Source organism: Ahaetulla prasina, chromosome 17 (genome assembly GCF_028640845.1).
Source record: "Ahaetulla prasina isolate Xishuangbanna chromosome 17, ASM2864084v1, whole genome shotgun sequence".
Lineage (NCBI taxonomy): Eukaryota > Metazoa > Chordata > Lepidosauria > Squamata > Colubridae > Ahaetulla > Ahaetulla prasina.
In genome coordinates, this window is record NC_080555.1 from 10,888,287 (window position 1) to 10,902,523 (window position 14,237).

Here is a 14,237-nt window from a genome sequence, read left to right on the forward strand (position 1 = left end):
ATTCTAGGTGTGGCCTTACTAGGGCTTTATAGAGTGGTGTTAGCACCTCCCTTGATCTTGATTGTATCCCTCTGGATATGGAATTAAGAGAACTACCATTTTTGGCCTGTAAAAGCAAAAACATACGCATGGACATAGATAAAAGAGACCGATAGTCCAACTTAACAACCATTCGTTTAGTGATCATTCGAAGTTACAATGTTACAATGGCGCTGAAAAAAAAAAGTGACTTATGATCATTTTTCTCCCTTAACGTTGCAGCATTCCCAATCATGCAATCAAAATTTGACTCCTATTTACGACGCCTGCAGCGTCCTGGGTTACGCGCTTCCCCCTCCTGACAAACAAAGTCAATGGGGAAGCCAGGATTTGCTTCAGAACCGTGGGACTAATTTAACAACTGCCGTGATCCTCTTTTAACAACTGTGACAAGGAAGGTCGTAAAACGGAGCCAAACTCCCTTAGCAACTGCCTTGCTTAGCAACAGTGCTTTCGGATTCCATTGTAGTCATGCAACTGTCTCGCAGTTGGGTTTTTTTGTATTTATATCCCGCCCTTCTCTGAAGACTCAAGGCGGCTTACACTATGTCAAGCAATAGTCTTCATCCATTTGTATATTATATACAAAGTCAACTTATTGCCCCCAACAATCTGGGTCCTCATTTTACCTACCTTAGAAAGGATGGAAGGCTGAGTCAACCTTGGGCCTGGTGGGACTTGAACCTGCAATAATTGCAAGCAGCTGCTGTTAATAACAGACTGTCTTACCAGCCTGAGCCACCAGAGGCCCATTTATCTATCTATCTATCTATCTATCTATCTATCTATCTATCTATCTATCTATCTATCTATCTATCAATCATCTATCTATCTAATCTATCTCATCTATCTCTATCTTTTTTTAAATTTGCATTTATATCCCGCCCTTCTCTGAAGACTCAGGGCGGCTTACACTATGTCAAGCAATAGTCTTCATCCATTTGTATATTATATACAAAGTCAACTTATTGCCCCCCCAACAATCTGGGTCCTCATTTTACCTACCTTATAAAGGATGGAAGGCTGAGTCAACCCTGGGCCTGGTGGGACTCGAACCTGCAGTAATTGCAGGCAGCTGTGTTAATAATAGACTGCATTAGTCTTAGCAACAGAACTTTCGGATTCCATTGTGGTCATAAGTCAAGGGCTGCCTATATTAATTATATATTATATTAAGTTTTCTCTGCCTTCAAAACATCGGAGTGGATCCTTGGTGGTGCAGCAAGTGAGCACCTACCCCTTTCTTAGAATAATGAACTATTTTGAGGGAATATTAAAAAGGCAGAATATTATATTTCCCTAAATGAGAAATGGAGAAAGATGGGGTTTTTTTTAGAGGCAGAAAGCAACCCCCACTTTCTTTAATAGCCCCAGCAGATCCTGAGGGTGGCCAGCTTTTAGAAATGCAGATTTGGTTATCGATTCAAGACAGGATATTTTGAAACCAAGGCAGAATGGTAGATTTAGCCCTCGCTCAAGATCCAAACCAGGAAAAAGCCATTAAGCCACAATAGGAATTGCCCAGTGCAAATATTCCCACCCACCCCTGCCCGGGTTCAGTTCCAAGTGGAGGAAAAAAAGACCCTGGATTCACGGAAGTTGCTTGGAAAAGAAAGTTTTATTGATGAACAGGATCACACGCCTTGGAGATCTTGGGTGACAAAAAGTCCCCAAGAGAGTCGCCCGGGTTTTGAACTTCCTGGGGTACAGGAAAAGTATCCTGATTGGTTGCTGTCAGAGGTCAAGGCTAGCTTTGTAGGTTGTCCGTGTGTTAGGTTTGGTTGAATCTTGCTGGGTGATACAATGATGGGCAATTAAATGGCTCTGCCTGAAGGAGGTAGATCTTTGTTATGTAGAATGGCCCATTAAGAAAGGGGGGTGGGCTGAGTTTCTGCCTCCCTTTCAGGGGAAATATTCTGCCCTTTTAATATTTCATAAAATATTTTATTCCTCTAGGAGAGGAGTGGGTGCTAACTTCCTACACTCAAAAACAGGGGTCTCCAACCTTGGTCCCTTTAAGACGTGTGGACTTCAACTCCCAGAGTTCCTCGGCCAGCTTTGCTGGCTGAGGGACTCTGGGAGTTAGCTGGCTGAGGAATTCTGGGAGTTGGAAATCCACGAGTCTTAAAAAGTTGCCAAGTTTGAGACCTACACTCTAAAACAGGGGTCTCTAAACTTGGCAATTTTAGGACTTGTGGACTTCAACTCCCAGAATTCAGCTGGCTGAGGAATTCTGGGAGTTGAAGTCCACAAGTCTTAAAAGTTGCCAAGTTTGGAGACCCCTGCTCTAAAACAACAATTCAGATTGCACAATCTGAGCAAAATCTATCAGATTTAAATTACGACACTTTTTACTTACGACACACCACACAACGTGTAGAAAAACTTAAATTATATTAAATTTTTAAAATAAAGTTAAAAAAACCCCAAAAAAACCTCAGAAAGATGATCTTTAAAAAAAAACAGATCTGGATTTTAAAACCTCAGAATCGACCACCCTAGCTTCCAACGAGAACCCGAAGTCGGGGTTGACCACGAACCGGACCACGCCCTTTTCCCTCCTGCAATCATTCAATCTGAAAACCCGCCCCTTTCTGGGAAGGAGCAGGCGATTGGCCAGGCCGAGAAAGCCACGTAGATCTATAAAATGTAGAGAGAGAGACCCGGAGATCACTTCGAAGACCTTTTTTTGCAATTTCTTTTTGCCCGCTTGGGGAGCCAACTCAGCATTCTTAACTCTTAAATTTTTTCCCCAGCTTTTGCTAAATACGAAATAGGAACAAGGGGATTTTTGCAATGCATTTTGGGAATGGGTTTCTCCTGCTTCCAGGAGGGGGGGGGGTTGGACTAGATGATCTCCAAGGCTCCCCCCACACCAGCCTTTAGACGCCACTCTGCACTGTCGCAACGCCTTTCCCTTTTGCGCCTCTTCCCCCCCCCACCCCGTTATCCAAAATCAACCACGCCTTCCCTGACTACAAACCCCATCACCCCCGCCTCCTTTTACTCTTGGGTAAAATTCCCTTCCCTTTCCAGAAAGGAAGAATTAAAAAAAAAAAAAATTGGCCAAAGCGCGCAATCCTACGGCCTTAGGATTCCCCCGAACGGGCTGGCGCAACCGGGCTGGCGCACCCCAAGTTTGGGGAACCGGTCCTGCTGCGGGGATCTGCGTGGAAGAGGCACGATCGCCCCAATAAAAAGGCAATAACTGGAAAAATTAGCCCGGGCTCGGCGCCTTTTGCAACCGGGCGCCCGCGGGCGCAGACCGAGAACCAGCCTCCGGGAAGGCGGGCGAGGCCGGCCACTCCCCGGGGCGGTCCCTACCCATCAGCCTGCGCCGATTCCGGCCCTCCGGCGGCATGAACGAAGACGAGGCGGAGGGTCCTCCGCGACCGGCCCTTTGCAAGGACATGTGCCCGGCGGGGGAGTTCTGGCGGCGGCGGCGCCAGAAGCGGCTGCACCGGCTGGAGCTGGATCCGGATCGCAAACCGGACCCTGCGCGGGCGGTGAAGGAGTTCTCCCGCCCGGCGGCCGGCCAGGCTCCCCCGCCGCCTGGCGACCTGCGCCCGCCGCCGGTCCTTCTGGCCACCGTGCATCACCTGCTGAGCCCATCGGTGGCCGAAGCCGACCAGGTGTCCCCGGCCGAGCGCTTCGCCTTCGTGGCCGACCGGTTGCGCGCCGTCCGGCTGGATCTGGCCCTGCAGCGCCCGCCCGCCGCCCCTTGCGCCGCCCTGCTCGAGCGCGCCCTGCTTTATCTGCTCCACACCGGAGCCCGGCTCTGCAACCAGGCGCCCGCCCGCTTCGACCCCCACCTGCACGACGGGCAGCTGCGCGAGACCTTCGCCGCCCTGCGCCGCGCCTACCGCCGGCCCGGCGCGCATCCTGCACAGCCCCGCTTCCAAGCGCTCTTCTTGCTCTACCACCTGGGTGAGGCCGCGGAGGGTCGCTACTAGCCCTGAGATTTAGGGGTGGGGGAGTGTTAGACAACCCAGGGGCTGGGGTTGGCTGGGGGGGAGGAAAGATGGCAGAAAAAGGGCTTGCTCATGGAATTGCGTGCCTGGGAGGTGATGCTTCTCTGCCCCAAGGATAGACTACATCAGGAGTCGGCAACCTGCGGCTCCAGAGCCACATGCGGCTCTTTGCTCTGCTGTGGTTCCCTGTCAGGTGATCCCACCACTGACTGGTGCTGCCCCTCGCCCTCCCGACAGAGACAGAGAAAGGGTGAGAGAGACAGAGAGATACAGAGAAAGGGTGAGAGAGACAGAGAGAGAAACAGAGAGGGTGAGAGAGACAGAGAGAGAAACAGAGGGTGAGAGAGACAGAGAGATACAGAGAAAGGGTGAGAGAGACATAGATACAGAGAAAGGGTGAGAGACAGAGAGAGATACAGAGGGTGAGAGAGACAGAGATACAGAGAAAGGGTGAGAGAGACAGAGAGAGAAACAGAGGGTGAGAGAGACAGAGAGATACAGAGAAAGGGTGAGAGAGACAGAGAGACAGAGAGAGAGATACAGAGAAAGGGTGAGAGAGACAGAGATACAGAGAAAGGGTGAGAGAGACAGAGAGAGAAACAGAGGGTGAGAGAGACAGAGAGATACAGAGAAAGGGTGAGAGAGACAGAGAGAGAAACAGAGGGTGAGAGAGACAGAGAGATACAGAGAAAGGGTGAGAGAGACAGAGAGATACAGAGGGTGAGAGAGACAGAGAGAGAAACAGAGGGTGAGAGAGACAGAGAGATACAGAGAAAGGGTGAGAGAGACAGAGATACAGAGAAAGGGTGAGAGAGACAGAGAGATACAGAGAAAGGGTGAGAGAGACATAGATACAGAGAAAGGGTGAGAGACAGAGAGAGATACAGAGGGTGAGAGAGACAGAGAGAGAGATACAGAGAAAGGGTGAGAGACAGAGATACAGAGAAGGGTGAGAGAGAGAGATACAGAGAAAGGGTGAGAGAGACATAGATACAGAGAAAGGGTGAGAGACAGAGAGAGATACAGAGGGTGAGAGAGACAGAGAGAGAGATACAGAGAAAGGGTGAGAGAGACAGAGAGATACAGAGAAAGGGTGAGAGAGACAGATACAGAGAAAGGGTGAGAGAGACATAGATACAGAGAAAGGGTGAGAGACAGAGAGAGATACAGAGGGTGAGAGAGACAGAGAGAGAGATACAGAGAGAGGGTGAGAGAGACATAGAGAAATACCACTTAGCAACGTAGTATATGCAGTACAAAGCAGTGAGCTGTGCGCAGATCTATACATTGGGAAAACAAAACAATGACTTCATAGGGCACAACATAGGAGAAAAAAAACCCATCTGGATTAGATTCAGCAGTCCATCTGCATTTAAGAGACAAAGGTCTCACTTAACAACAAAAATGTTGGTGGTCATAAGTCATAAGTCGCAAAATGTGGTCATAAGTCAGGAATTACTGTCCCCTCCCCCCTTTTTAAAAAATATTTTGTCTTCTCTCTGTTCCGTCCTTCCCCCCCTCTCCCCCAGGCTCTTCGGATGCCCTCTGGCAGATACTCCAGCTGTCCGATGACATCCGAGCGTCTCCCGAACTCAAGGCTGCCCTCGACATCCACTGGGCTTTCCTGGAACGCAATTTTGCCCGTTTCTTCCGCCTGGCCCGGCAGCTCCCTTACCTCCCCAGCTGCGCCCTCCATCCGCACCTGGCTAAGACGCGGCGTGTGGCCTTGCTCACTTTCAGCCACGGCTTCAATGCAAAAAACTGCCGGTATCCCCTAGCCCGGCTGACCCACCTGCTGGCTATCGACAGCCCGGAAGAGGCCGCTGACTTATGCCGGGCGCACGGCTTGACCATAATCGAGGGCAGTGTCGTCTTCCAGAAAAGCTCCTTCAGCGACTCCGCTCCGTTGGAAAACCGGATTTCCATTCTTCTCGTGGACGGGAAATGGAAAGGGACCCTGTTGGATCTCTCGGAGAGGGTCTGCAGCTGAGGCGGGGTGAGGGTTTCACGCTGTGGCAGGTGGCCGCGAGTCTCATTTTCACGCACGAAAGAATAATCTGACTTGAAACGCCGGCTGCGGGTTTGCAAATCTCTTCCCCCACCCCGTATGTAGAAAGCTACCTCCTCAGGGGAAGCTGCTGGAAGCTGTTGTTTACAGCCTCTCAATTGCGCCTCCTTGTTCTGCTTATACGGGTAACCGGCATTTGCTGCTTGTGTTAGAGCAGCGTTTTTCAACCTCTGCAAGTTTAAGATGGCCGTATTTTAACTCCCAGAATTCCCCAGCCGGCAAGCTTTAAGCATATGGGCTTTAACTCCCAGAATTCCCCAGTTGGCATGCATTAAGATGAATGGACTTCAACTCTCAGAATTCCCCAGCTAACTAACTTTAAGCAAATGGACTTCAACTCCCAGAATTCCCCAGTTAGCATGCTATAACATGAATGGACTTCAACTCCCAGAATTCCCCAGGTAGCAAGCTTTAAGCATATGGACTTCAACTCCCAGAATTCCCCAGTTAGCATGGATTAAGATGAACGGACTTCAACTCCCAGAAGTCCCCAGCCAGCAAGCTTTAAGCATATGGGCTTCAACTCCCAGAATTCCCCAGTTGGCATGCATTAAGATGAATGGACTTCAACTCCCAGAATTCCCCAGGTAGCAAGCTTTAAGCATATGGACTTCAACTCCCAGAATTCCCCAGTTAGCATGGATTAAGATGAACGGACTTCAACTCCCAGAAGTCCCCAGCCAGCAAGCTTTAAGCATATGGGCTTCAACTCCCAGAATTCCCCAGGCAGCATGCTTTAAGCATATGGGCTTCAACTCCCAGAATTCCCCAGTTGGCATGCATTAAGATGAATGGACTTCAACTCTCAGAATTCCCCAGCTAACTAACTTTAAGCAAATGGACTTCAACTCCCAGAATTCCCCAGGTAGCATGCTATAAGATGAATGGACTTCAACTCCCAGAATTCCCCAGGTAGCAAGCTTTAAGCATATGGACTTCAACTCCCAGAATTTATTTATTTATTTATTTATTTTTATTGTTTATATTTATAATTTCCCAGTTAGCATGCATTAACATGAATGGACTTCAAATTCCAGAATTCCCCAGCCAGCAAACTTTAAGTATAAGGGCTTCAACTCCCAGAATTCCCCAGTTAGCATGCATTAAGAGGGCTGGATTTCAATACCCAGAATTCCCTAGCTAGCGTGCTTTTAAGCATAGTTGGCTGGGGAGTTTTGGGAATTGAAGTCCACCCATCTTAAATCTGCAGAGGTTGAAAAACATAGTATTAAAGACACATATCGGTGCTTCGATGCGTTATGCGTGCTATTTTATCACACTGGAATAGTCGTGCAAAAAATAGAACAAGGCCACTCTCTTGCACATGGTTAGCTGTTAAGGGCGCCCTTTTTCTCAGCCACAGGCAGCGTGCAATAATCGTAGGCGTGGCCTGTTGATGCCCTGTTTTGTTCGCGAGAAAAGCCAGTGCCAAAATTCTCGCTAATTTTATTTTTTCGGGGCTGAAATTGTTCAGGTTTTCCAAATGTGGCTGCACTTCCCGAGCAGTTCAGTGTTGTGGAAAACAGGAAAATGTATTTCATCAGCCTTTCCATGGCTGCCTCACTGCTGTGGATGAACTACAACTCCCAGCATCCTTCACTGGCCAGCTGCAGTTAGCCACATCTGGAAAAGTGGTGTTTCTTAATTCTGAAAGAAGAAAAAACTGGGGGGCAGCTGCTGTTTGGAGAAATTTTCCCCATTTTCAAAACTTTTGGAGAGCCATTTCTCTAACATGGTTGAGGGTCTCCTGCTTGAGCAGTGGGTTGGACTAGATGGCCTCTGAGGTCCCTTCCAACTCTGTTATCCTTTCAAAACATTGATGTTGTTGAACGCTTCACACAAATGGTGTTTGAGGAGTCTGTGTTACGGTTTGGTTTTGTTTTTTCCCTTCAAGAGGTCTGTAGAAGTCTCTTCAGTTGCAGACCAGATAAAAACATTGCGGTTAGCCTGTGGAACGCTGTGCCTCAGTATTTTTTTTTATGGAACGAAAGCACCCTTAAAAGAGACAATTTCCCTTTCCAGAGTTTCCTTTCCCTGGAATATTTATTATTTCCCTAAAAAGGAAGGAGATGAGTCTTTTCAAATGTGATAAATTAAATAAAATACCCATCTTCCACCTGTTTCTTGCATTCATCAAAAGGGGTATGTTTTTATTTTTTTATTTTTTATTTACATTTATATCCCGCCCTTCTCCGAAGACTCAGGTCGGCTTACAGTGTATAAGGCAATAGTCTCATTCTATTTGTATATTTTACAAAGTCAATTTATTGCCCCCCCAACAATCTGGGTCCTCATTTTACCTACCTTATAAAGGATGGAAGGCTGAGTCAACCTTGGGCCGGGCTTGAACCTGCAGTAATTGCAGGCTGCTGTGTTTTAATAATAGGCTTCTTACAGCCTGAGCTACCACGGCCCCTGTTGGCTTTGTGTGGGACAGCCATCCTCAGTCTCGCACATTCCAGAGTGGGTCTTATAGGTACTGTTGTGACCCAGGCCCAAGTAGGTAGTAATAAACTTAGTCCGTGGAAAAACAAACTTTATTTGAACAGCAGGGAATGGTTTGATTCCCATTGTCGTTCAGCTCAAAGTAAAACAAATGCCTCCCAACACAAATTCCTCAGTTATCTCACAAACCTTGGTCCAATTAGGCAAACTGCCAAAGGCCCTTTCTGGCAAACGTCCAGAAGCCACAAAAACAAAGATGTAGCCAAAGCAGAAGACGCAGCTACAACGTTGTTTTCCGGCAAAGCTGAAACACCGATGCTGGTCTGTTTTAAGCCTTATGGGAGGGGCCAATCATCTCTTGGCCTTACTCCTGAGTTGTCCTCTCTGCTTGAGCTGCTCTTGCCTTCTGGCAGCTCTTCTGTTCAGGCTCCTGTTCCTCTGCCTCACTACTATCAGTCTCTGGAGGCTCAGGAGTCTGCACCTCACTCCCCGATGGCCCTGGCCTCACCTCAACCTCATCGCTGTCCAACTCTGTTGCCAGCTCCGTAGGCTGCTGACGGACCACAATATTTCCAACAAGCACATCTGAAAGGCACCAAGGACAGGATGGCCAAGCTAATCAATTTAGGGCAGGGGTCTGCAACCTTAAACACTCAAAAGAGCCATTTGGACCCATTTCCCACAGAAAAGAAAACACCGGGAGCCACAAAAACCCTTCCCATGCCTGACTATTTTTTGAGCAGCCACAAAACGAGCCTATGTAGTTGAATTAAACGTTCTGTTTTCTTCTGAAACTTTTCTTTGATTTATCCATAGTTGGCCTACCGGGGGTTGAAAAGCTCAATAAAACGCATGCTGGCAGGTGTCACACGTTGGCGGGTTGTGATGCATATTTTGAGTGACGGAGCCGCAGCAGAGGGGTGAAAGAAAGAAAGGTTGCTGACCCCTGATTTAGGCTCAATGCCTCCATTGAACATGTCATATTCAGATTTTTAGTGTATCAATCTCTCGTGGGTGAGAATGGGATGGTTGACAAACTGGCCCAGATTTGCAGAGAGAACAGAATGTGTAGGCTGGCTAAGAAGACCCCTGCCGATCAATTGTGATAAAACCCAAAATAATGCTGAGAAAAATGCTCTTGAAAGTAAGGGAATGCATCTGAATTTAGTGCAGGGGTCTCCAACCTTGGCAACTTTAAGACTTGTGGACTTCAACTCTCAGAATCCCTCAGCCAGCAAAGAGTTGAAGTCCACAAGTCTTAAAGTTGCCAAGGTTGGCGACCCCTGATATAGTGACTGTTCAGAGTTACAACAGCACTGAAAAAAAGTGACTTATGACCAGTTTTTCACATAACATACAATATCCCATGCAGAGATGGATTTCACATACTGTGACCACCAGTTCACCCAGCAGAGGAAATCTGAGCATTCGCCATCCGCGACGTCAAAACCGCAGCGATACAGGATGGGATTGCGCCCACCCGCAGGTCACCAAACGGGCGAACCGGCTGAACCTCATCTCTGGTCAGACGATCAAAATTCAGGCCTTCGGCAACTAATTCACATTTATGACAGTTGCAATGTGTGTCCCAGAGTCACAAGATCCCCGTCTGGGACCTTCCAAGAAGCAAAAACGAGTGGGGAAAGCCATTGGATTTTGGATTTAATTCTCCACCCAATGTAGGGGAATTGGATTCTGAAATTTGAAGTCCACGCATTGCATTGCCTTTTAAAACACACTGGCAACCCCTGCACTTAAATGGAGGTTTCCAGAGACCCTATCCCCAAACGCCAAAGAAGGCAGTCTCTGAGCATGTGCAAATGCCTCAATCAACTCAAATCCCTAAAACCAAGCCTTGCAGAACAGGAGATAAATTTACACACATTTTAATCGCAGCTGCTTCAGAAATGCAGTTGCGACTCGGATGCATTTAGTTTGGCTTAAGACACTTTTTTTTTTTTTTTTTTTATTTACATTTATATCCCGCCCTTCTCCGAAGACTCAGGGCGGCTTACACTGTATAAGGCAATAGTCTCATTCTATTTGTATATTTACAAAGTCAACTTATTGCCCCCCCAACAATCTGGGTCCTCATTTTACCTACCTTATAAAGGATGGAAGGCTGAGTCAACCTTTGGCCGGGCTTGAACCCGCAGTAATTGCAGGCTACTGTGTTCTAATAACAGGCTCCTTACAGCCTGAGCTATTCCGGCCCCTAAGACACTTAAGACACTGAGCTTGTGGATCAGAAAGGTTGGCGGTTCGAATCCCTGGTATAGGTCTCCTGCATGAGGAGGAGGTTGGACTAAATGACCTGCAAGGTCCCTTCCAACTCTGTTACTGTTACTAGCCCAGGGGTCACCAAACTTGGCAAGTTTAAGGCACTTGTGGACTTCGACTCCCAGAATTCCCCAGCCAGCTTGGGATGCGGTAGTCCATATATTCCTTGCATACAGTCCCTGATGGGTGGGGAATTCTGGGAGTTGAAGTCCGCAAATCTTTTAAAAGTTGCCAAATTTGGAGAACCCCCAATTTAGCCAATGAAATATGAAGATCTGATTTGCAATTGGGGTGATTTTATATGTAAACCAACTTGGGTGCCTTTTCTGAGCGATTTCATAATTTGCTTATTTTGCATTAAATTAAACACAAACGAATTTAGACAGAATTGAGATTTTTTTTTTCTTCCTAATTTCTTTGGGTCTATAATCCCTTCTCCCCGGCAAAATAAATAAATAATCTTTTTAAACTCTCAATGCAACAGCACGTATCTCTTCACAGTTTCTCAGATCTATGTTGCGGTAGGTGCGACAATCTTCCGGCTTGGCGATTGGTCTTTTCAACCCGGAAGAGGGCGGGACTCGTCGTTGAATGGCCACGGGCAGAAAAGGGGTGCGGTCACACTTGTGGGCAGATTCGACTTCAAGTTCCTTTTGACGATGGAAAAAACCTGACTAAATCACTAAAACCTTCCACCCATTTGAAAATATCAAATTAATTCTATAGAAGGCTTTTACTTCTGAGTAGACCGAAAACTTTGTCTCAGACACTCACATAAATGCATAACTAGTCTCGCAATATATAAATCATCCTGCTTATGCGGGGAAGCGGGGTGGGGGTTGGACTAGAAGACGTCTAAGGGTCCCTTTGTTATTTTGCTACATCTCTTCGCTGCCATCTACACAAAACCTCTACACAACCGTGTGCATCTATTCTATGCAGTAATTGCTTCACGCACCAAGGTTGCCGTCTTCTGGCTGCCACGCGGGGACCAGCAGAACTGCGATCGAGAGCCGGAAGTATCTATTACATTTCTCACACACCCCAACTCTGTTTCTTCTACAAGCGGGACCGCCCCCGGCCTTTCTGATTGGCGGAGGCGGAGTTCCGGGGGGGCGGAGCCGCGCGCCGTATCCCGGCGGTGGGCGGAGCGCTGGCAGAGCTTCCGCGCGGGCGATGGGGCTGCTGACCATCTTGAAGAAGATGCGGCAAAAGGAGCGCGAGCTGCGCATTTTGATGCTGTATCCTTCCGCGAGGGGAGAAAAAAGGACCAATGGGGAACTGGGATTTTTGGGGGCTGAAGGTTGAGTTGGGAAAGGCGGGGACCCCAGACTTTGCATCCCAGGAAAGAGAAGCTGCTTTGGGCTGGGCTCCTCCTCCTCCCTCCTTCCCCAGGCAGCCTTTCCATCTCTCCACTCCCCAGGTCAAGAGTGCCCTTGTGCATGGGCAGAGTGCTTTGGGCTCCAGCTCTGCATGCTTTGGGCTTCCCAGGAACGCCCGGCCTTAAGTTTAGAGGTGGAGAATTGGGGGGGGGGGGGGTTGGGCTAGATGACCCATAAGATCCCTTTCAACTGTTTTTCTGTTAATAAATGGTGCAGGGTCCCCTGCTTGGGAGGGGGGTTGGACTAGATCAGGGGTCTCCAACATTTCGCTTGGATATTAGGATACATACATGATAATTTTTGGGATCTAAATGCCATCTATAAAACATCTTATAAAAATTTTCCTTAAATTCTGTGCTTGTGTAAACTTAACATTTCTAACCCATTTTCTCCCATGTTTCCAACATTATTGGTTCCTGAATATTCTGTGCCCATTTTATCATACAATCCTTTACCAAATCCTTTTCCGAATCTATTTCAAGCAACACATTATACAATCTCTTTATATGCTCCTGGGTCTGATTTCTAATTTGCTTTATTAAATTTTCCTCCCTTTGCATTATACCAATTTTTGATCTTCTTTCCATCTAGCACTTATTGCCCATATTGAAACCAAGTATAATTCCTCCTTCTTCATTTAATACCTGTAATGATTTTAATTGCAATCTACCTCCTTCAGCATACAAAAGTTCTTTATATGTAATCATTTCCTGTTTTCTGTTCTATATTTATATTCTCTATTGCATGTCTAGGGCTCGCCCATATAGGAATCTTGTAATCTAATTTATAGGAATATTTATTCCAGACCATAAAGAGCACTTCTCAACACATGATTCTTAAAAGCCCTATCCACTTTTTCATAAAATAAGTACGCATGCCATCCATATAACAAGTCATAACCTTCTATATTCAAAATTCTTTCCTCTGTTAAGTTAAACCAGTCACTTATTACTGAAAGGGTTACTGCTTCATAATATAGTTTAAAGTTAGGCATTCTTAAACCACCTCTTTCCCGTGAATCCTGTATTATTTTCATTTTAACCTCGCCTTTTTACCCTGCCATATAAATTTATTAATCCCAATCTGCCAATCTTCCAAATTTTTATCCTTTTTAATTATAGGTATCATCTGGAACAGAAACAAAATCTAGGTAACACATTCATTTTAATAGCAATCCTTCCCAATAGGGATAACTGCAATTTCTTCCAGCCACTCATATCATTCTGAACTTTTGCCATAGCAAGTCATAATTATTCTTATAAAGTTTCTTGTTCGATGAGCTAATATAGACCCTAAATATTTAACCTTTTTACTACCTCAAATCCTGTCATTTCCTCTAGTTTTTGTTTCTGTTGTATAGACATATTTTTAATTATCACTTTTGTTTTATTCTGATTTATTTTAAATCCTGATACCTTTCCATATTTATCAATTACTTCCAACAAAATCTACTTGAATTTATAGGATTTGTTAACGTAACCACTACATCATCTGCAAAAGCTCTAACTTTGTACTCATATTGTCTAATCTTAATTCCCTCTATTTTCATTAATTCTCATTTTATCTAATAATGGTTCCAGAGTCAAAACAAAACAATAATGGTGATAAGGGACATCCCTGTCTTGTTCCTTCAAATCTTAATAACTTCTGTCAAACTACCATTTACTATAATCTGTGCTGTTTGCTCTCCATAAATCGCTTTAATTATTCTAATAAAACAGTCTCCAAATTGCATTTTCTATTAATTTAAATAAAAAATCCCAATGCATTCGATCAAAGGCTTTCTCTGCATCCAAAAAAATAAGTGCCGCTGAAGTATTCTTCTTTTCCAAATATTCCAATATATTAATAATCAGTCTAACATTATTCCTCATCTTCCTCCCCTTTTTTAAAACCAGATTGATCAGTATGAATTCTTTGTTGTAAAACTAACATTAATCTATTTGCTATTATTTTACAAAATCTTATAATCATTATTTAAAAGTGAAATCGGCCTATAGTTACCAGGTTTAGAGCAGTCTTGCTCCTCTTTCGGTATCAGTGAAATAAAAG

At 45.9% G+C, this 14,237-nt stretch overlaps 1 protein-coding gene across 3 annotated transcripts; it reads left to right on the top strand.

Annotated features, from left to right (window-relative positions):
* Positions 1 to 3,197: 3,197 nt before the first annotated feature.
* On the top strand, positions 3,198 to 11,895 carry SAC3D1 (SAC3 domain containing 1). 3 transcript variants are annotated; one of them, XM_058160052.1, is made up of 3 exons: positions 3,198 to 3,966; positions 5,540 to 6,006; positions 11,746 to 11,895. In XM_058160052.1, the coding sequence occupies exons 1-2, from the start codon at positions 3,399 to 3,401 to the stop codon at positions 5,998 to 6,000; spliced, it is 1,029 nt and encodes a 342-aa protein (XP_058016035.1). In that variant the 5' UTR covers positions 3,198 to 3,398; the 3' UTR covers positions 6,001 to 6,006; positions 11,746 to 11,895. The 3 variants fall into 3 exon arrangements, 2 of the variants coding, with proteins under 2 accessions (XP_058016035.1, XP_058016034.1); XR_009152370.1 differs by lacking the exon at positions 11,746 to 11,895 and adding an exon at positions 6,526 to 8,194 and having other exon boundaries at positions 3,200 to 3,966; positions 5,540 to 6,479; XM_058160051.1 differs by lacking the exon at positions 11,746 to 11,895 and having other exon boundaries at positions 3,200 to 3,966; positions 5,540 to 8,194.
* The last annotated feature ends 2,342 nt before the right edge of the window (positions 11,896 to 14,237 follow it).

What these genes read in the sequence shown, in the direction of transcription:
- SAC3D1 (XM_058160052.1), top strand. Translation starts at nt 3,399, where the DNA reads ATGAACGAAGACGAGGCGGAGGGTCCTCCGCGACCGGCCCTTTGCAAG. An exon ending in CTTCTTGCTCTACCACCTGG is followed by an intron (nt 3,967 to 5,539) that starts GTGAGGCCGCGG and finishes CCTCTCCCCCAG; the next exon opens with GCTCTTCGGATGCCCTCTGG.